The 21,763-nt window shown below is 46.8% G+C and overlaps 1 protein-coding gene across 5 annotated transcripts in view; it reads right to left on the bottom strand.

The window, feature by feature from the left end:
- Positions 1–644: 644 nt before the first annotated feature.
- The window catches only part of msi2b (musashi RNA-binding protein 2b), a 171,204-nt gene continuing 150,085 nt past the window's right edge, over positions 645–21,763 (bottom strand). For 2 of the 5 annotated variants that reach the window (XM_072701571.1, XM_072701572.1), the window contains 3 exons: positions 8,356–8,510; positions 5,315–5,391; positions 645–3,171 (listed from right to left, as the gene is read on the bottom strand). In XM_072701571.1, the coding sequence (XP_072557672.1) occupies positions 5,350–5,391; positions 8,356–8,510 (197 nt within the window). In that variant the 3' untranslated portion in view covers positions 645–3,171; positions 5,315–5,349. Of the gene's footprint in view, positions 3,172–5,314; positions 5,392–8,355; positions 8,511–13,869; positions 14,050–16,527; positions 16,612–21,763 lie in introns of all 5 variants that reach the window. The other 3 variants (XM_072701568.1, XM_072701569.1, XM_072701570.1) reach the window with 3 other exon arrangements.

The raw sequence follows: 21,763 nt of genomic DNA, 5'->3' as shown, positions 1-21,763 counted from the left end.
GGGATATTTTTTAAGTGTACAAACATCAAAACATTACACAGTTTTATTGTTAATATTTACGATTATTATTACTATCTTTAATATTATGATAATTATCATTAATCTGTTAGAACTTTCTAAAAAAATATGACTTTCTTTCATGTAATAAAATCATCATTTTTCATAATTATAGCTTGTGTCCCTCTTAAAAAATAATAAAAAATAAAACGGTTTTGCATATCTAGCATTAGCATTTAAGGTAGTATGGCACACCCCTTTGAAACATTCAAGGGTGGGGATCCAATTAATGCCTGTTTAAGATTCTGTCTTACAGCAATTTGTTTTCTATATTTCTTCTGTGAGAGCTTTGGTTAGTTGAAACCATGTGAGATCAGAAATAAAAAGAAATAAATGAAAAATAATCAAATTGCTAATAAAGTAATCAGCTTTTTTTTTTTAACTTTGATAAGAGAAAGTTCTATCCTTACTGGTCCTAAATCTGCTAATAACTACATCTATTTCTTAATCTTAAATACGCAACATCTACTACTAAATACTGGGGGGGGGGGAGAGAAAGTAGGAAGAGCCAGAAAAGGGAACAAGAGAAAAGGTAAAGACCGATTAAGAGTATAGACCACTACACTGGCATCAAAGACAGCACTCCGTTACAAGGTAATATGTGATTTTTACACACTACTGAATACATTTATGATCAACAAAAGATTATTTTATGAAGCGACAGGGAATGAAAAGAGAGAAATTGGTGGATGTACAGTACATAATAATATTATTGTTATAATTATTTATATTATTATTAACAACCACAAAAATATTGATAAAAATCCCCTGATCCAAAATTGAAATCGTTCAAGGGAGAGTAGTTTTTTTTTTGTTTTTTTTTTTTTAAAATGTTTCTTTTGAACAGTTAATATTATAGTTTTCTTTTTTTCTTTTTGTTTAAATTATTACTTGATCAAGTCTCCATGTTATTTTAAAAAGCATCCAGCATTTTGCTTAACCTGGTTGTTCTGAACAAAAGTCAAATAAAAACAATAAAATTAACGTACATATAAAACAAATCTGCAGCAGGAAGAAACAAAAGAACGTCAGCATATACATCAATCAACCATAATCTTTAAAAATCTTTCCGTAATTTTTTTTTTTTAAAGCGTCTCAATAAATGCCATTTTTTACTTGAGCTAATCCAGTCCCTCCATATATGACAAACGAGCACGCAGCAGCTACGGTTAACATTGTGAACATTAGATTCAGTGTCTTCTGTCGGCTTTATCGAAAATACGTTTACGAACAGTTTTTAGAAATATTCAAAGTTTGCATGTTACGATCCATAGAATAAAATTCCAGCAATTCAGCTCTATATAATACGTATCCTTGCTATGAGCCAAGTTGTTGACCTGTCTGCTTCTGTAGGCGTTAGTATTGGAGAAAAATAATAACTCATAAATAATCCTTCATTCCTCCCCTGGTAAAGACCATTTAAAATAGACATTTAGCATGTGCAAATAGAAAATGGTCAGTTCTTTTCCTACTAGTCACAGTGCAATGATTTATTTTACGATTTTAAAATTCATTCATAATTTCAATCTGTTTACGCAAAAAATAAATTAATCTGTCAACCCTTCTACGGAAAAACTCACAGGACTGAGGTAACAATATAAAATGTTTGCCTTCCTAATTCATTCAAAGTACTCCATACCAATTCAGAAAAACAAAACTTAATTTACATATTGCCTCTGCCACATTGAAGCCAGGAATTTTGTTTCTCGTCAAAACAAAAGGAACAAACAGGGGAACAGACTAACCCAAAAGGCATGTTTTTTGTTTTTTAAAAAGCCTTGGTTTATACAGAGCAGTGTGAAATGGCTAGACAAGTATTTGAATCTTGTACTTCAAAACTGATAGAAGGTAAAAGTGTGCTTTGGAATTAATAGTTTTGTTTTTACACAAAAGAATTTTTTTAAATAATCGCATACACTTCCCATAATGCAACTCTTTTTTTTTCTCCACCATAATGCAACTAGTTGTCCTGCTTAAAAGGCATCATGGAGTATCTCATGTTACCTCATTTTTTTTCCATTTTTTTTTTTTTTTTTAGAAGCTGTGTACACCTGTAGTTACTATCTATGCTGGTATGACACTAGTACAGTCAATAATAAGCCTACAGTATTTACAGAGCAAGCTAACAGTGTTTTTGTAGGTTTTTGTCCTCAGTGGGGCAGTAACGACGTTTGTGCTCCAGACAGATCTCGGTTCCTGCAGAGAGCCTGACAGGTTTGTCCTCTTAAACATCTCTCTGCTCCAGCAGTTACAGCCTCGACACACCATCACAAAAATATCTCTCTCTCAATTGGTTATATGCAGTGACAGGAATAATATTTACAGCTACATTTTTTTAAAATCTGAATTCACAAGTTATTCAAAAGAAAACAAAAAAATCTATATTTTAACAAGAAAGACAACAAAAATAACATTTATAAAAAAAGGACTGTGAAAATATTGTAGTCCTCTTATTGCCCAAAACAGGTAATAATAGTTAACGAAGACGTCACAGGAAAAAAAACAAAAAAAAACACCGTTACTAAGATTTATTCGTTAGTTACCCTCTCATTTTTGTACTTGAATTAAAAGCTTCTCAAACACTTTACTAAGCATCGCCACTCGTCTTTTCTCATGTGTGCAAAATGACTCCTGAAGGCCTGATTTTTTTTTTCCTTTAAAGGATCAGTACCGAACGCAAAACGTACATAACGTAACCAAAACATACCAAGCTCCAAATAAAAGGAAATAAGGAAAATAAACCCATTTACATTTACACCGTTACTTCTCTAAAAGGGAAAATAACATTAAACGCAATTAAAACCATCGTTTAACAGCTACTGAAAGAAATCAACTGGAAAAGTTTAACACAAGATAAACAGGTTAAAATCATATAAACATAATTAAGAGAAGACTTGAAAGGTGTTTAAAAGCCAGGTTTTGGGTTATAGTACAGCAGATATTTTTTCTGAGATGAATTTTTTACGTTTTTATCTTGTTTTGTTCTCTGTGTGCTGCCACCTCCTGCCCCTTTTCCCGCGGGTGATGCTGTAGTGCTTGAAAGTCGATGACATCACCTGTACACAGAACCAATCAGAAGCTTCGGCCTGTCTTCCCTTGGCCTCCCGACAGACTCTGCCGATCCAAACACAGAAGACGTCAGCGGCTGGTTAAAGAGCCGGTTCTCACACGTAGCTCCGAAGGACTGTTGCATCTGAGCTCTGCTTACAAACGGGAGCCTCTCGCTTAAGGCATACGTCTAAATCGAGCCCTCTATGCTACTATGATGTTTATCTGCATGCCTTTGTGATGCTGAGGGTGCTCTTTGCAAATGCAATTAGTTTGATACAAATCTCCCATTCGTTTTTTTTGCGGGGATGGCGGGACAGGCGTTGGTCGATGATCGGCCGCATTGGAGAGCGTTCCATCTCAGACTTGGCCTTGGCGCCACTTGGGCGAGGAAGAGGACCAAGGCTGAGGGAACCCATTTGCACGTGGTGGAGGTACAAAGCAGCCCAGATGCAACATCGAAGAGTGGATCCCAAACAAACAAGTGCGACCTACTGGCAACGCACACGTTAATGCTGACAGCATGCAGGCATGCGGCGAGCGCCAGAGCCGTTCTCCAGCGAGACGGAGGCTCACACGTCAGTTTACAAAAACCACCTTTACTGTTGCTTTCTTGTCACAAGCAGTCGAGAGGAGTCTCCCCCCCCCACCCCCCCGTCTGACACTACAGAGCCAGCTCTCAGAGACTGACTGACTATTGAGGCACTTTGTGTTTAACTTGCAACTCAAAAAAATGAGATATAACAAATTCAAAATGGTGGGGCGGGGGAATGCTGGCAAGCCCCGCCCAGTCCGGTGAAGGTTAGCTTACGCCACCTGCTGGGGAAGTGGGACCACTGTGCCGCACCTTCACACCAGCCGCTGCTGGAGCTTCCAGTGGATCCAGTGAATGACCCCCTAAATGGGAGCCTTATGGAGCCTGGGAGCCTGAGGGAACCCATTTGCACGTGGTGGAGGTACAAAGCAGCCCAGATGCAACTTCTCCGGGGCGGGGGAGGGAGGGAGAGTGGAAATTTTGAAGGTTATGGTGTGGGGCAGGGAGGAGGGGCAACTTCAAAGGGGCAACAGGAATATTGCCCCTGGGCAGCTCCACCTGGCCACAGCTCACCCCCTACCCCCGGGCACCGAGCCTCACCCCTGCGGACACACGCATGCTAACAAACACCCCCTTCGGTACTGCCTCTGACACCTGGGGGGACGGGGTCTCCTGAGAGGTGGAGGGCTGGACTGCGTACGGGATGCCGACGAACCAGCACCCCCAGCGAACGGAGACCCCGTGTGAGAAACTACTCACAGTGACGGCATGGAAAACCCAAAGGGTCTGAAAACAGAACCACCAAACAATTAAACGCTGAAACGGGGAGTATCTACAGACAGTGGTGAAAGGGGTTTATTCCCAGGGTATTTATACTCAAAGATATCTAAAGCTTGAGGAGCAAATCCTATATGGATTATCGAAGGTGTTTGCGCACTCTCTGTGTCGGACCTCAGACTAATAAACAAAAAAAGAGGTCCACCTGCTGGCAGAGCGAGGCATCGCAGCGGCTTTGAGAGAGTGGTGTACGTCACCGTTATGGACAAGGCGGTGTCGCCGTTCTCAGTGACCTTATTGGTTCACCTATGGTGGCTCTGTGGTCATGTGACCCAAAGGAGACAAAGATGTCAGTCAGACGTGAAAGAAAGCAACAGCAGGGTTCAAATAAACCAAGGTGCCGTCATTATATTTCTGTTATGATTGGCGCGTTTAAACATCAATCATACCGTCAATGCAAGCTCAGCCTCGTGGGGGCTGGGGGGGCAGCTAGACAATGACGGTAAAGGCTGTACAGCATTTGACCTTATCGAATTATTAGTTTGAAAGAAAAAGACAAAAACGTTGTGAAAGGTTCTGCAAAATTTAAAAAAAAAAAAAAACAGTAATGCCATCTCATGTATGTTCAAAAAAAACATACTTCTGTCACCAATCAAATTATTTGGACTTACTGATCACACATTTTGCAGAAAACCCAGTAAAATAAGAACGTTTTTGACTTTTTTTTTCCCCCAAAGTGAGTGTTGTGGAAGTAAAGAGAGAGAGGGAAGTAAACAGAGTGTTTGAGGTTAAGAAATGAAAATAAAGCAGTGGACTGGGAGGAGGGTGGGACAGAACAAATGAGTGTGAAAAGAAGGACAGAAATGTCTTACAATAAATATAAATAGCACATAATACCTCAAATGAGATGGCAACCAACCACCTGTTAGGTTTCAATGGTATCCATTTGTAAAAGCTGTCGCAATCAACGGGCCCTAGAAAGTGCAGAGTTAGTGACTGCGTCAGTGCGCGGGTCGGGGAGAAGAGGAGAAAAATCAAATTAAAGAAAAACAGGAATATCACCGGTGAGTGCGTTTCATTCGCGGGATTGCACACCTGCCAGCATGAATGAGTATTCAGATCCGTAGGTTTGCATTCGGGAGGACGGCGAGCACATACTGTATTGCTAACACAATCATTAGTGTGAGGTATTCTTCCCTCCCATTTAGCTAAGCAGGCTGCAGCGGCGTGCATCATTCTTATCTCGCTCCGCAGAGCAGCAAATCCTGCTGTGTCCCTCATTACCCCCTCTGGGAGTTTAAGGTACTTTAATGTCACAAATAGGACACCGTTATCATTATCGTAGCTTTGCCGGGATGCCTCGCGCGTGGAACGGCAGAGGCGGGAACCCACGCGAGCAAACACCAGTAGGCTACTCTTCGACACAGGAAGAATTTGGTATGGAGTGGTTACTTTTTTCTCCTTTGGTTATTTTCTGCGAATCCAGTTTTCGCTGTCATCATACAGAAGGGGAAAATGGGTTAGGGGTGGGGGAGGGGGGGTACGCACTGAGGCATATTAGAGTTATTGACTATTTGTCAGGACAATGAATGTGATTGGATGCTGGAGGCGTCGCGTGTGTCAGTGACGGGAGCTTTCCCATGATGCACCTGAGCAGGACCCATCACCAACCCTCAGACTATACAATCGGCCCACCCTAATCCAAGAGGGCAGGATTCTTCAATTCGTTCCAGAGCAACACCAGCAAAGTAAAAGAGCCCCAGGCTCTCAGGTTATAGATATTGGGAGTCTAGACATTGATGCCAGCCGAAACACCTGTGCTCCCACTAGGATCATGACGACCCGAAGTGCTCTGTTCGTCGCAGTTCTACGCATTCATGCTAACATTGTCGATATTAATGCAATCACAAATCATGCAAAGGCATTATAACACAACAAGTGGCATTAATCTCTCAAAAGTGAATCCCAAAGATCCCATCTCATGCCCCCCAGGCCGTGATACGTAAGGGGGGTGGGCAAAAGGCAGTGCAGAATGCCCAGATCGAGGGGACAAAGTCAAAGTGTGTCTTCATCAGTAATAACAGTAATCAGCCTTTAGTCAGATCATTATATAGTCAAAATGTTGGTCTATAGCAAAGAGCACTTTGGTGAGAGCGTGCACATACCGAACAGGTTTCAAAATCACGTCATGTGCTCGCGTGTTTTTAATATTTTAAATTTAATTTTAAATTTTAATTTTAATTTTAAAGACATCAGACGTCACTAGTAAGATGACAGAAGCACTAGGTGGCCTCTGGGAAATAGCGCGGTATATCGACCAATAGCATAAAAGTGCTGAACGTCAGCCGGCCAATAGCAAGAGAGTACTAATTCAGCAATTATTTGTCTGCATAATTCGAAGCAGGAGGGGAAAGGCTAGGTGTCAGTGGGGGAGGAACCTATATGTCATATTTATTTAACATGCACAGTTTTCATTCAGGGCTGGGGAAGCTATTTTCCAAAACAGCGCATGTCGTCTCCTTCCTTTGGCATCTGGGTAGCTGCAGCCGTTTGGTTCATGCAGAAACACAATGAAAGTCTTTCAGGACGGAGTCGGACTTCAGCCTGTAACGCGACTGGCGGAAAATTCACGGCACTCGGGCCCTTGGCGCACACCACAGGGAAGGGGACGGCACTTCTCCGTCAGCGCGGAGCTGTCAGAGCCCCGTGAACGGGCCTCCTTGTTTTGCACTCCCCCCCCCCCCCCCCTAACCTGGACAGCTCCTCACAGTTAGGTAAGGATCGGGTGCTCAAAGCGACCGGTGAACGGGCCCACTGTTTGCGGCCTCACAATCACCAGTACACACGCGCACAAAAACAGCCTTGTTCCTTTTCAAGGCTGTCCGGCTTCAAAAAGCACCACTGGGCACCGGCCCCGTTTGCGAGGCGGAGATCCAAAGCAGGGGCTTTCCCGGTCGTGCTCACCTGTCCCCTGTTCTCTAATCTATACCGATAAACCGCGTAAAGGTTAAAAACAAAAGGCATCATAAATAATGGATGGCTCTGTGTTCAAAGGGCAAGCGGCTGCGGTAGCGTGGCGGCGGTAGCGTGGCGGCGGTAGCGTGGCGGCGTTGCCGTGGCGGCGTTTCACAGAAGGTCCCTGATGGAGGCGGTAATACTCCACATCATTGTTTGGCTCAAGGTCCCGGCGCCTCATCGGTGGGTGCCGGTTTTCACCGCGACGGAGAAGTGAACAAAGCTGTCTTTGAAAGAGGTAATACAACTAATGGTCAGACTGCGCTTCTGGGCGGCCGGGGTGGGGGGGGTGGGGGGCAGTAGCAGGCTATCACGCGCAAGAATGCCAGAAACGTGCGGCGACACAAAAGGAGCCGGGAGCTTCAAGGTGCTGCCGGCCAGCACACCTGTTTGGCGGTGATGCCGGGGGGGAACGGCGGGGCGCCATGGCGACCGGCGACGAGCGCCCGGCCAGGTGAACAGCAGCTGGGTCTGAGAGCCCGGAAATCTCCGCCTGATGTAAGACCCTGCTCAGATCTCCAGGCTCCAAATGTCACTTTTAAAATATTACATTAGCAGTCTGTGTCTCCATTTTAGCTGATCTCTCATATATTCTGTTTCATCTTTACCGAGGTCTTCCTTTTCCTCGCGGCTGGCAGGAACTAAGGGCAGGAGGTAAGGGTCTGGCAGTTTTCAACCTGACTTCTTTTCAAAAGAGATGCACTCATGGATTTTTCTCTGGCAGCAAACCCAGCGCTGATAGGAAGCATCATCGGGCCGCGAGACCGTACGGAGACTTTCCGTGACGTCTAATGACCACCTTCGCAAGCTCATCAATCTCGAAGTAAACATCCCAAGGGCTGGACTTGGGGAGGGGAACCACACTTTGACTGGAGACTCTGTGATGGGGCTCGGGGGGACAGGGCGGGAGCTGGGGTACTTACAGCAATGCCGTGGCCGAAGCCCGACCCGGGCTGGGGGCTAGCAGCGCTTATGTAGTTCCCCACGCCGGAGTCCTGGCTAGCGGGGCCGTACAGGTCCGCCACGGGGCCCGGGCTGTTGGCGCCAGGGAAGGCTCCGGGCCGAGGCGGATTGGTGCCTGCCGGGGAAGCGAGGGCGCCAAAATTCGGATGAGCAGAGTAGCTATTCGGGACTGGCGTGCAGAGAATAAAGGTGAGTATGAGGCTCACATGCAGAGTTCTGACAAAAGCATAAGCAGGAAATAATAAAACCGACCAATCAAAAGGAAAATGAAAGTCAGATCATGAGAACGACCATATACACATACATATGAATTTCTCACTTAACACTCAAAATCAAGGTCATGCCAAATCACAGAGGCAAAGAACAATTTATATAAGCTCATTCATATATCACGTGTGTATATATTATATACACACACACACTCGCACACATATTTATGCATATTCTGCATACACATATATATTTAAATATTAAAAATCCACTCAACACACTAAACATAACAGGCTGAGGTCCTTGGTCTTTTGAAGTCTTTTTCAGTTTTTTTTTTTCGACGGCCGATTCGACGCACATGCATGTTTCCGCTCAGATCTAAGCCAGCATTCACGTCCCATGCAAATTACGAAGGAGCTACAATCAGGAAGAAAAACAATCTGCTGTTTAATTGAGGTTTTTTGTTTTTGGGGGGGAGGAGGGGGGAGGAAAGGGTCCGGATGAGAAGTCAGCCATTTTTAGGTATCTTTCAACAACATGACGTCTTTCGATCGCCGCCCCCTTAGCCCCGCCCCTTGGCCCCGCCCCCTTTCCCAGACGCTCCGCATTCATACATCGGCAGATATGACTGTGAGTCCATGCGACCCTCTTGCAAATTGCACGTGGGATTTCAACACAACATCCCCGTCTAATCAACACCTGTCCTTGGGAGACGTGTTTTCTCCCCTCTCCTTCTTTAAATATATGATGGTGATTATCTCTCCGTCTGTGTCATGGGCATCAGCCGGAGCTGTTTCCTGACAGACAGGAAATTACTGCTGGCGTCCTGGGTAATGTACACTAAAAGCCTCCATCATTGCTTTACATCTCCCGCCAGGGAAAGACACCCCCCCCCTGCTAAAGGGAACCCACACAAAATGTAGTCTGGGGGGGGGGGGGTGAGTTTAGGGGTTGGGAGGGTGGGATGCCTTGTGGAGAAAGGCAGGAAACTGCGAATGTTTCCACGGTTACTGAGGAAGGGTGGGTTTGAGGGCGGGAGGGGGAGACTGGGGGGGGGGGGGTTGCATCCTGAAAAGTCCTGAACTTGAGAACCGCATGACCTTGGTAATTTGTGTGGGTGCTTGCACGCAGCAGGGTGGGGGGCGCGATAGGGAAGAACCAAAACTGGAACGCAACCGGCGTGACTCCCAGACCAATAATGCAACAGCAATTAAAATAAGGAGGACAGAGAGGAGCAGGAGAGTCACCCTGGGGGGGGGGGTCTTAAATTGCCCTAATTGTTACAGACCACTCGAGCCATTGGTGCTGTCAGCTCCAGACGACCTCCAATTTGTCTGCTTTCAAAAACAAATTAAAATAAATAAAAATAAATGCGCAGATCAAATTAAAACCACAGAACTTTGCGCCCCCCCTGACTGCGGCGTATTCATTTTTCTTTATAAACAGCAGTAAATGGCCCTCACATTAATAAAAGGAATATTAAATCAAGCTCTTATGTGGCCAAAAGCTTTTAGATCGGAGGGAAATTCATTTGAAAGGAAGACTATTAGTGCCTGAGATTTCGAGAGACACGAGCTAAAAAGTTATTAAATCGCTGTCAAGAATATCCTGGCGGAAAAAACGCGGTGCCGGGATTCGGAAGGGAAAACTCAATTTACTGTTTTACAAGTATGAAAGAAAAACAAGCATTTCTGACTAGAAAAAAATCAAGTCGCGACGCAGCAGAGGAAATACCAATGTCGGAAAAAAGCTACGTATTGCATCATGCCGTTATCACCCTAGAATCAGACTTCCTGCTTACTTTCTTAATAACTGGACACAAAATGTCGCTCCCAACTTCAAAGCAGAACCTTTCTCATAGCCAAAGTCATCATGAGAGAGAGCAGGGAGTGTATTCTGTCTCCCAAACACACACAGACGCACCCTAAGGCAACACGCAGGTGAGTTCATTGACCTCTGGTGGGCAGCCAATACCCAAAACACCAACCTTCATCTACAGTGCAAACAGACCCAAGTAAATCGACTGCCAGGAAGCCGTGTTTAAACGCTGGGCGGAAGACGGCACCCCCAAACTGGGAGCACCGGCCCAGCAGGCCATTACCGCGCAGGAATAACTGTGAGTGCCCTCTGATGCACTCAAACGTAGAACCACAGCTCCGTGACTTGGACATGTCGGCTGGAGTCGGCCGAACGATCACGGGATGTCGCATCGAATCAAACTGCGAGATCGCAGCGAGAAGAGATGTAATATATATACAATTATATATTAGGGCTGTCAAAATGAACGCACGATTTACTTAAAATAATTAACACGTTAAAGTAAATTAACGCAATTAACGCGATTAACACCACGACTAATGACGTCATTGCGCCGAGCATTATGGGCCAACCATATAAATGACAGTTGTCATGCATGCCCTGCTACATTGTTATACCTGAAATACACATCCTTTGTGATTATTCTACATTAATTTGGGGATTGATTTTACATTTAAATATGTAGTATAACAAGCTTTATTCTTAAGAAGAAAATAGATGTTTTTAATCAGATTAATCGTGATAAATTCATTGCAAAATGTGCGATTGGTTAATTTTTTAATTGACTGACAGCCCTATTTTACATACACACACACACACACGATGGACTGACATTACTGGTTAATATCAAGCTTTCGAAGGCCGCCTTCAGGCTCCTTATCCAAGCACAGCAGCCGCGGCAGACGACTCGTTCCACAATTTTATATTCCTTTTGAACACAAATTAACACGAAAATCCAGTCGTCGTTTAAAAGCACAAGTTTCACATTCAATACGTATATAAACCCAGTGGCTGTCATTCACTTTGATGGCCCCACACCCGGGGTCCTTATCGGGCGTTAACTGGCGAGGCGCCAAGCTGCACGTTACAGCCGGCACCTTTCATAGCGCGATAATTATGCTCTTTTTAATGAAAACAAAAACAAGAAAAGAACAATCGTTTAAAAAAAAATATTTGCAGAACTTGACCCGATGAGTGTTTTATCGCCAGTTGGCTACGCTGTACTTTCCGGGGAAAAAAAACCCCAGAAAAAAAAAAAGAGGTGCTTCTGGACCAGCTGGGTGTGGATGGTGCCGAATAAACAGGTCAGGACTTCCTGCTTAGACCAGAAGCAAATGCAGAGGCGAAGACTGCAAGTGTTGTTATATAGTCAAGGAATCATAGAGACCAAGTGACTATTGGTGCTGGAAGACTAAAGCATTAAAATTACAATGATCATTCGCAGTAGAGGACTACAGCACAAAATCACACAGCTACTGTCATCTTTACTATCATAAGTCACGAAATATACAAAATACCAACCTTAACGGAAAGCCGACAGCACTACAGGAGGACAAAATCACTTTCAAACACCTCAAACTTGCATTGACGACGATCGGCTCTAAAGTGACGCATGGGTGAAGGTCACGTGGAGCTTCACGCTATGGACGAGTGTGCCTGCTCACCACCAAGGGCCTTCAAGTCACACGCACAATTACATAGTGCACTTGTGTAAGCGAGTATGTAAACATGTAAGGCGCGGAAAAAAAATAACACAGGATATATTCACGCCCAGCCCCCCCCCCCAACTTTCCGCTGCTCCAATCAAGCGCTGAGTGTCATGGAAACCGGAGTCGGCTTGGTTAGTATTCCGATGCCTCCCCCCCCCCCGACCTCGGACAGAGAGATGAAAGTTACATCGTCTTGCTGTTCCAGTCCTCAGGGGAGGGGGGGGGGGGGGTGCTCCTGGTGTGCCCTCTCTGCGTATCATTATAAACATTGCCCCCTTTTATAAAGTGTTTACTTTACACTCGCAAAAGGGGGCTCAACCCCAGATGCACTGCAGATGAGATAATCAATTATCAGGGACGGCCGTCCACTGCAGTCGCAGCAGCATCCCGACATTTTTATGTCATTTTAAAACCACACACCCATAAACACCACGCCAAACACCATGGTTTAATGCCAAAAATATTCCATTACCCTGCACCTGTCTTTATCAGCTTATATGTATAAGATTATTTTCCGTATATTATTCCTATATAACGTGAAGCAGGTGACCGTATGTAGAAAAAGCTCCAGCTGGTCGGATTCCTAAAACTGGGCCATTTCCACACCAGTAAACATCAGAACTGGATGACGGCCAGACCTCCCGTGTCCTGAGTTCGTGGAAAATATCGACTTCTACTGGGAAAGCAGCGGACAGCAGGAGGCACCAGTGGGGTGGAGGACACATCTCGGGGGTAGGTATCTGCATAACCTACTTTTCGCTGCAGTGTCGGCGGTAATGGCTGTGGCGGGGTAGCGGTCATGTGATTTCACCTTCTATGGAACAATCGCGCCAGTGTCAGACATGCCCGCAAGAGGGCAAAACACGCATTTTGTTTCCACTGTAGTGTGTCACCCGAAGAGGACCTACAGCTCACCTACTAAATCAGATGTTCTGTGGTTAAAATAATAATTCTAAAGCTAGACAGAGTTCAAGGCACATTCAAAGGCTAATTTCAACTTCAAGAAAATTAGGCTGGACTGAAAATATGTTCATTGTGGGCAGGGCACCAAAAAATGGCCAACAAAAAATGAACGAGACAGAAGTGAAAATTCCATTAAAAAAAAAATCTCCTTCAGAAAAATGACCGACACACACAGTTCATCTTTTGACCAAAGGAGAGAAATGCCTCTGTTGGGTTCACGCTGATGCTCCCCTCACACCCAAACACACTCCCAGGAAGCTAATCCAGCACACAAACATGCAGTGGCTCTAATTCAATCACATTTATCATTTCTCAATTTTGTTTCATTACGCAGAAGAAATCGCAATGAAAGCAAAACTAAACCAAAACACACACACACACACACACACGAGGGGCATGTTTATACATGATTCGCAAAGTAGAATGGTTAATGGTTAGAGCACATCGTCCGGCGCCCCTCTGTGGCCACTGTCTCTAACTGCACTACACTGCCCCCCCACCACCACCCAAATCACAGGCTCCCGGTGCTGCACCGTCAGTCATTAATGCACCAATTGCAACCAAGCTACAGGTGCCCCCTACAGGCTGTGGGGAGAAGGATTTGTGTGGCAGCCAAAATCATCCAAAAGATACATATATATACTTCTAATGGGGCAATAATCAATTAATTAATTAATTATTAAGTAATAATAATTAAATAAAATAAATGAATGGCTTGAAGTTGTCAATGAGCCGAAATGGAGTGAAGCCGATGGAGGCAGAGGGTGTACAAACCTGGGCTCTTAAACTGATCCGGGCTGTGCAGGTGCTGGAGGGGGGAGTTGCAGGCTGAGGTGGCATGCTCACTTTGCAGCATCTGAGCAGCCTGGGGGCCCAGGGAGCCATAGTCCGCAAAGGAGCAGGGGGGCCCCCGGTGGTCACTGGGCGTGGAATAGAAACCGTAATCGGGGAACCCTGGGAGATACAGTATGGGGGGGGAGGGGGGGGACTCCATCATTGCGGAAAAACTTCACAGCAGTGTCAATACTTTTTCTGTTCCTCACTAATTTTTTTTCATGGCACAATTGTGTGGCGCACGGGGCTTGTGTGGCAGTAAGATAAAGGACACATCCGTGGACCAGGGGTCGCTCCCCCCCCCCTTCCCTTCCCTTCCCCCTCTGGCGTACGTCTGACAGACCCCCGGGGGGCCTCGCAATCCTCCCACCTGCCACACCGGGTAGCGGGCCGTACCGCCAGCGAGGGCAGACAGCACCGCCGTCAAGGCGGAGATTACCATCGAGCCTGTCTGTAACTCGCCGAACGTCGATGCGACGGTAAAGGTTGCGCGGGAGGGAGGACTACCGTTGGCCCACAGATAAAACGAAACTGCATTCACACATCAATCAATCTTCCGCCGAGTTTGCCCTTTCTGATGAAAAAATTCAAATGCAACCGGTGTCAACTCGCATTTCTCCAGCAGCGCAAGGACAGAAAAATTACTTTCTTATATAAAAAAGGCCTACAATTCCCAGATCAATACTTCATTTCAGATTTGAGTGCAGGAATCTGTGCGATTAGGTCCGTGTTCTCCTTCATGAAAATCAGAATTTATACAACTAAATTTCAAGACCCATTGTACTGAAGCAGAAGAGGCGTAAGATTATATTCCTTAACCGTAAAATAACAGTGGGACATTACAAATGGTAAAATGAGGCACTTCGCTTTCCAGCCTTATCCCGACGATGACAATAAACCGTTTTTATATTGATAGAGGAGGGGACGTGATAAAACCTGTCTCTCAGAATGAAGGTGCGCTGACATTTATAGAGGATCATGTTAATCTCACACCCCCTGCTCTGACAAGGAGACTATTAAAACAATGCCCCCCCACCCACCCACCCCCAAGCAGAGCTAATCCACGGCTCAAGACGTCCACGTGGGAACCATTCCCATCCGCCCGTGTTTGTTTATGTCGGCATTCCGGAGTCAAACACAACTGATGAAAGGGATGCCACGCCCACCCCGTAGTAACTAGGCTGTTGCCATGACACCCATCGCTGAACATTCTACGGCGATGCATGTGGCAGACGCACACACAAGCATGACGCACACGCACTGTCAACAGATTTATGCCTACGGTGTCACCATGCATTGGCTGGATGCCCATTTTTCAAATTAAGGGCTCAAGAGATGGCGCCCTGCCAGTGGAATACAAACGGCTGCATATCAGAGGCGCCGGAGAAGACAAAATGCTTTTTTTTTTTTTTTTATGAAGTGTCCTTACGCAAAAAAAAAATACTGTGTGCACAGAAACGAGAAAACACTTACACCCAAGATAAGTCAGCACATTTAACCCCGCCCCCCAAAAAATACAGTTCTCATCAGCCATCCAGTTATCAGTCAAAGGCATTATGGGAAAAACACACACGTCCGGTCTTTGCGGGGTAAGTAAGTCCAGACGCTTGTTTTCACCTACTGCCCTTCCTGTTAATTAGTTTCAGAGGAGCCTATCTGGGCACAAACAGCAGCATAAAGTCAGCATCACCCCCGACAACCTGTGACGTGACTGGATTAAAATAAAATAAAATAAAATAAAATAAAATAAATAAATGAATGAGAGTGAGAGAGAGAACTCGATTCGTGCAAATCGATCCTTCGGTGCTCTGTTCCACAGAAGGGCAGCCATTCTCCTAATGTCGCCAAATTCCTATTAATTACCACCTCACCAGCGTCACCCTGGTGCTTGGGGCCACCGCTTTTCCTGCCAGGACCAGCACAAACAAGTCAGCCAGCGCACACGGCCTGCTAAATGCACTGGAAGACCACCCGGACACAACGAGCAGGAGGGAGGGGTGATTTCAAGTGTGTTGAGTCACTTGAACGACCGCGTGAACACTCTCTGCTGAAGGCGTCACTGAGTGGGCGGGACTTCGCTGTGTGTTCGGTTTGTGCTACATTTTCTGGTTAAACAACGAAAGATGTGAAATCGATGCATGCGTGGTGCATACCTACTAAGCAATCTCAGGAGAACGAACTGGGAAAGAGTGCCCGATTACCTGGGAGGGAGACCAGCCAGACACGAGTGTCTGCAGTATCAAGGCTGCATTTTCACCGAAGGTCTACAGATCACCCACACTGAGCTCGGATTATCTCAGTGTGGGCACGTTCAGGCCGCACACGTGCATGAGGGTATCCTTCCAGTCGGAGGGACACATCAACATTAAACCGGAAGAATCCCAAGTCCCCCCCCCCCCCAAACCAGTACTACCGTGGCTGGCGGGAGGCCTGCACTCACTGACAAAGAGACGGCATGGCATCCATCAGATTGAGGCGAAATACAAGACGTCGATGCGTCTACGCCTGCCAGAGATGACAGCCACAGTGCCCATATTTCCCATGCACAACACCCCCCTACCCCCCCCCCCCCCCACCACCACCTTCTCGGTGACTCACGTCTCAGGGTTACACCTTCGTAGAAGGGGGCACCGACATCATTCTGAAACGCCTGCCCTTGTGCCCATTCTCCAGGACTCTTTCCTGAAATCAGTACATCAGCATAAAGCCCCCACGCAAGGTGTGGATGACAGTCGGGTGGGGAGTAAGGGGAGGGGGGACACAGAGAAGAATGGTTAACGTAGAAAATGTGATAATCAAAATAGTCGCAGACGGCCCTCCCTGTGGGGACGGTATGGAAATGGACAAGGATGAAAGGGTAAAAAGAGTGCTTTGTCCAAAGCCCCTAGCCTCTTCCCTCTCTCTGTCCCTCTTGCTTTTGCTATGCCGGCATGGGATTGTGCAGCATCACTCGCTTTCTATAAGAGGAGCTCATCTTTAATTATTTAAATGCAAAACAAACAAACAAAAAAAACAAGGCATTCGGGCCTAATTCATTTTTGATGTGAGCGCTAACAGCAGCCTGTCCTTGAGGTTCAAAGAGGCCGCAGTGTGTTCCTCTAATTAGACGAGCAAAGACGCCATTCCGTTTCCTCTCATCTCTCTAATTAGATCTTTAACAACAAACAAAAACGTGGCCCCTTTGACGGGCCGCCGTACAATCGCCCCCTTAGTTAAAACGGTACGGGGGCATATGCGCCCCCAGGGTCCCTTTTGTCAGTGAGCGCGGTCCAGAAACATGCGCCGGGTGCTGAGCCGTGACAAATGGCAGCTCCTGGTATCCCCCCCCTCCCAACCCCCCACGATTTCGGGTCGGCAGGAAAGACAAGATGTGAGACTGAGCCGTCGAGATGCACACAACAAATACACCTGGCAGCTATGTTTCCAGTGACACGGAAAATTAGCCCTCAGCTGCACACATCTCGAGACCGAAAAGGTCTTATCTAATAAAGCCAGGCAAAATTACCTTTATTATTCAGGTAGATTGTTTCTAATGATAGTGCTATCTGTGTAAAATGATAGAATAAAATGAAGTTAAAAAGCTTCCATTTATGGACTACAGAGACGGCGAATCCGCCATCTGGAAGAATCGAATGGCTTGATTATCTTTCCCAAGCTAATTTTCTTTTCGGAGCTGATGCAAATGATTTACTTTAACCGAGCGAAAAAGTGTGAAGCGGAACTGAATTAAACAACATTTCGGAGAGTCTGAACCCGCCATAATAATGGCTCTCCTCTGATGTCTCCTGGAAGTTATGGGCGCTGCCACCCGGTGTCGACTCGGGGTGAAAAAAAATAAATGGAGAATGAAATAAATAGCTAGCTAGCTATGCGAGTTTCGCCGGGGCCGTGGGCGATGCGCTCAGCGATCTTTCATGGCGTGTGTCCGTGCATGTGTACGCGAGCCCAGACATCCGGGGAGAAACAGGGGCCGCTAAATATCCTGGGAGATGCGGGAGCAGCTGGAGAACGGGTAAAAATAGAAACGGACACAAAAGGGGTTGGGGAGAACTGGAAGAACTGGAGGAGGGCACTGGGGAGGTGTAGCCAAGGAGAGCAGGACTCCCCACTCTTGATGGCACAATCAGCAATGCCATAAAACACCTCAAGTCTGGAGATAAGATGATCAGCGACCATTTCATTAAACATACAGGCATCACACAAGAAAGCACTGATTGGCTGTTAGGTGGCGCTGAGGTGGAAGGTCACAGACTCCCAGCCTCCTTGAGTTTAAGGCCAACTTGGCTACAAATCCAAAATGTTTCCGTGCATGCATGCTGGATCCGGGCCCCGTGCCTTTCCCCGTACTCTTCACGCCAATTCGCAGCTTCTCAAACACATCTCGCCGCAGCAGGTGAGAAAACACACCTCGCGCACCTTGCCAGTCAGAGCCCAGCGAGCACGGTATTCACTCCCCCCCCCCACCCCCCCCCGAGGGCTGCAATATCGTTACCACAGTATTTACGAGTCTACTGTACTTATTTTAACAAGCCGCCTGTTTTGCAAAGAATTGCCCACTCTTTCCACTGGAGTTGTAGCTTCTCTATCCTTATCTTAGCCGATGTCTGCAGTGGACCTTTACACTGCATTCTGCGTGGGACCAAATGGCCCCCTGAATCTCACCGAGAGGAAAACCTTGGGTGTGCGTGTGGGGGGGGGTAAACCCTCCCCCCCAAAAAAAAGGCCATAGGACTTAGCTTTGGTTCCGTCTTCCAGTTCCTCTTCATTTCAGTGACAAATCTCCAGATGGCACCACGTGGCCTGACCAAGCTTGTTTGTTTTGGGGCTTTTTCAATTTAATCATTACTTTTTTCCCCCCAAACTTTTGCTTAATTAGGTAGTAATTACTCATCTACAACACAAATGAGTGTGTAGGCGTTGTCATGACGATGGGATCAGGAGGCCCAGACCTGCGATTCCCTTTCTGTGGGTTTTCCGTGTTGGTAATTATTTTGCCTGTGTCGGAGCGCCGGGTACAGACTGGCGATGGGCAGCACTCCCATTGTTCCCATCATGGCCGCTATCACCGTTCACTTAGCAGACGGGCTCCGCTTTCAGCCCGCTGCCTCTTTCCTGTGGGGGGGGGGGGGTGGTCTCTTGGCATTAGATCACCATGTCACACTAAAACGGTCACGTAAAGCAACTGATCGCAGCTCTGTAAACTTAATTAAAACCTACATATGATCACCGATCAATGAACTATTAAGGAACGTTTAGATGCTCAATAGGCTCTGAGATTTAAAAGTTTCTATTTTTCATATGACATCAAACCCCCACCCCATCACTGATGGACACTAAAGGACACCCAGCAGCATAGTCCATCCCAAGCTGGGTGGGGGGGTGTCAATATTCTTGTCAAATGCGTTTCCAAATTAACTTTGAATTTCAGAATAGCCGTAATTAGCTACTCCATTTCCACCTATGTCATTTTTAAAAATTACAAGCTCTTCCTGCTTGCCGAGTAGTTTTCACTTTCCATTTAAAATAGTCTTTTCTAACTGAATAAGTGACTAATTAACAGTACTAGACCTTCTTTTCAGCGAGAGTCGACATTTCATAAATAATCTATAGTTAATGTCTTGTCATTTTGTGCTCTGATAGGCTTGGCTAATGAATTTTAACACATGATTTATTTCCACTGTCAGCCTCACTCCCCCCCCCCCCCAAACGAACTCCTGCTCACTGCCCACAGCACTGTACTGCCCCCCCCCCCTCCCACCAGCACCTGACCCACCTCTGAAGAGGAAAAGAAAAAACTCAAATTAACAGGAGAAGAGGCAGGCCGATCTTGAGAACCGCGGGTGCAGGTTTGGGATGCGGGGGGGCGTACGTCCTCATCAGGGCCGCGGCACGCAGAACAGCCTCACGTGTCACGCTGCCGAAAATGCCTGGTGTCCTACTTTGCACCTGCGACACCCTCCCTGAGAGTCGCTAACACAGCTGCTGGCAGCGCCTATCCCCCCCCCCCCCCCCCAATGCACCCAACCTCCCCCAACCCATCGGGAGAGACTAATGGAGAATGACAGAGACCCTTTCCCACATGTAGCGGGGAGACAGGGGCTGGGTCAAGACCCAAAGAGGGACATTTGAAGAGGAACTCGAGTGCAGGGCGCCGAAATGCGAAATGGGGGGGGGGGGCATGGACGACGCTGGCAAATTCCGCACCCATCCAGTGGTGCTAGCCAGGGGGGGTGGATCTGGGGATGGTGTGGCAACGGATCCCCGTTTCCCTCAGTATCCCGACCCCCCCACACTGTGGCACAGTATATTTCATATTTGACAGGCATTGCAGATTTTTTTTTTTTTTTACCCATTAGTTTTCATTTTTTTTCCCCCCGTTTTCTTGGGAAATTGCTCAGTGGGGCCGGTCAATGAACAGCGCAGAGCATCAGCTGGGACAAATGAAGGGAAATCATCTCCCACCGGGCCGAGAGCGACGGATTATTTTAGCATTGCAAATCGGAGCAATCACCGCCTCTTCTGGGGGGAAAAGAAAGAAAAAAAAACGCCGTGATCATGGGGCTCGTCAGGAGGTGAGGTCGAGAGGCCTGAAGTGACACACCCCACCCCCCCAGCTCCGAGAAACAGGCTGTGAGATCGTCGGCTTAGAGACAAGAAACCAGAACGTAAAAGACATGGCCCATCCAGAATCGGCGTCAAATTATTAGACAACAAACAGGGAAATAAACAATAATATTAATAATAATACTACTAATATCTACATCTACATCATCGCTACCATGACCACCACTACAGGGGCATGCAGGCAAGTCAGTCCCACAGACACATACAAGTCCGGGATCAGGCAGAGGGTCAGGAAGGAGTGGGGGGGGAGGGGGTCACAAGACAAGTCAGGTGGTTTGGATTCTTCCAGAAGGGGACAAAGGAATTAGCCAAATGGGAAAGGTAATGAAAGAAGTGGAGGAACAAAACAAAAATAACCTAATGGAGGACAATAACTAAGAAGTGAGGAATCAGCAAACGAAAAGATTAAAAATGAAGAGGAATAAAGAAGATGGTCTGGAGAGGAATGGAGAGCATGGAGATCGTGTCACCTGCAGAGTGGCTGGTTTGTCTGGATCAGGCAGAGAGGTCAACATGCGACCAGCCAGCACAGACAGGGAGCTGGACACATTGGGGGAGGTGGGAAGGGGTTGGGGGGGGGGGGGGGGGGTTGGGGGGTGCGAGGGGTGAGAGAGGATTAAAGGGTTGCGGACAAACCTTCCGGCAGCGTGCGCTCAGAAGAGTGTGTGAGCGAGGGCGTGTGTCAGACTCCGTCAGAGACAGTCCGTCTCAGCGGGCCGAACCAAGCAAGAGAGAGACAAGAGATATGACTGCTCACACTCACCGTCACAGGCCAGGAGGCAAGGCGGACCACACGCACGTACACACGCACACACACACACATACACACACACTCGCTGCTCACACTCACTGTGACAGGCCAAGAGGCAAGGTGGACCACACACACAAACACACAGACACACACACACACAGACTGCTCACACTCGCAGGCCAGGAAGCAAACTGGACTCACACAGAGAAACACACGTGCCTGTCAGACCCCCCCACTCCTATCCCTCTCTGTACAGCCACAGGTCCAGGCACGCTTCAATCTACCACCTCACCACGGAGCTGGTACACCTCACTGCTCATCTCTCTCCCTTTCGGATGCTGCATCCGCCGGCAGCTTACGGACACGGCGTCTGCCCTTAAGATTCCAGACATTTCCGGCTCGCCGTCAACTCGGCTCTTAGCGGCCTGACGGGTATAACTCGGTATAACTCGCTATACT

This window comes from Paramormyrops kingsleyae, chromosome 17, assembly GCF_048594095.1.
Source record: "Paramormyrops kingsleyae isolate MSU_618 chromosome 17, PKINGS_0.4, whole genome shotgun sequence".
In the NCBI taxonomy this organism is placed as follows: Eukaryota; Metazoa; Chordata; class Actinopteri; order Osteoglossiformes; family Mormyridae; genus Paramormyrops; species Paramormyrops kingsleyae.
The sequence above is the reverse complement of the archived record's forward strand: the minus strand, read 5'-3'. Positions and strand labels throughout refer to the sequence as shown.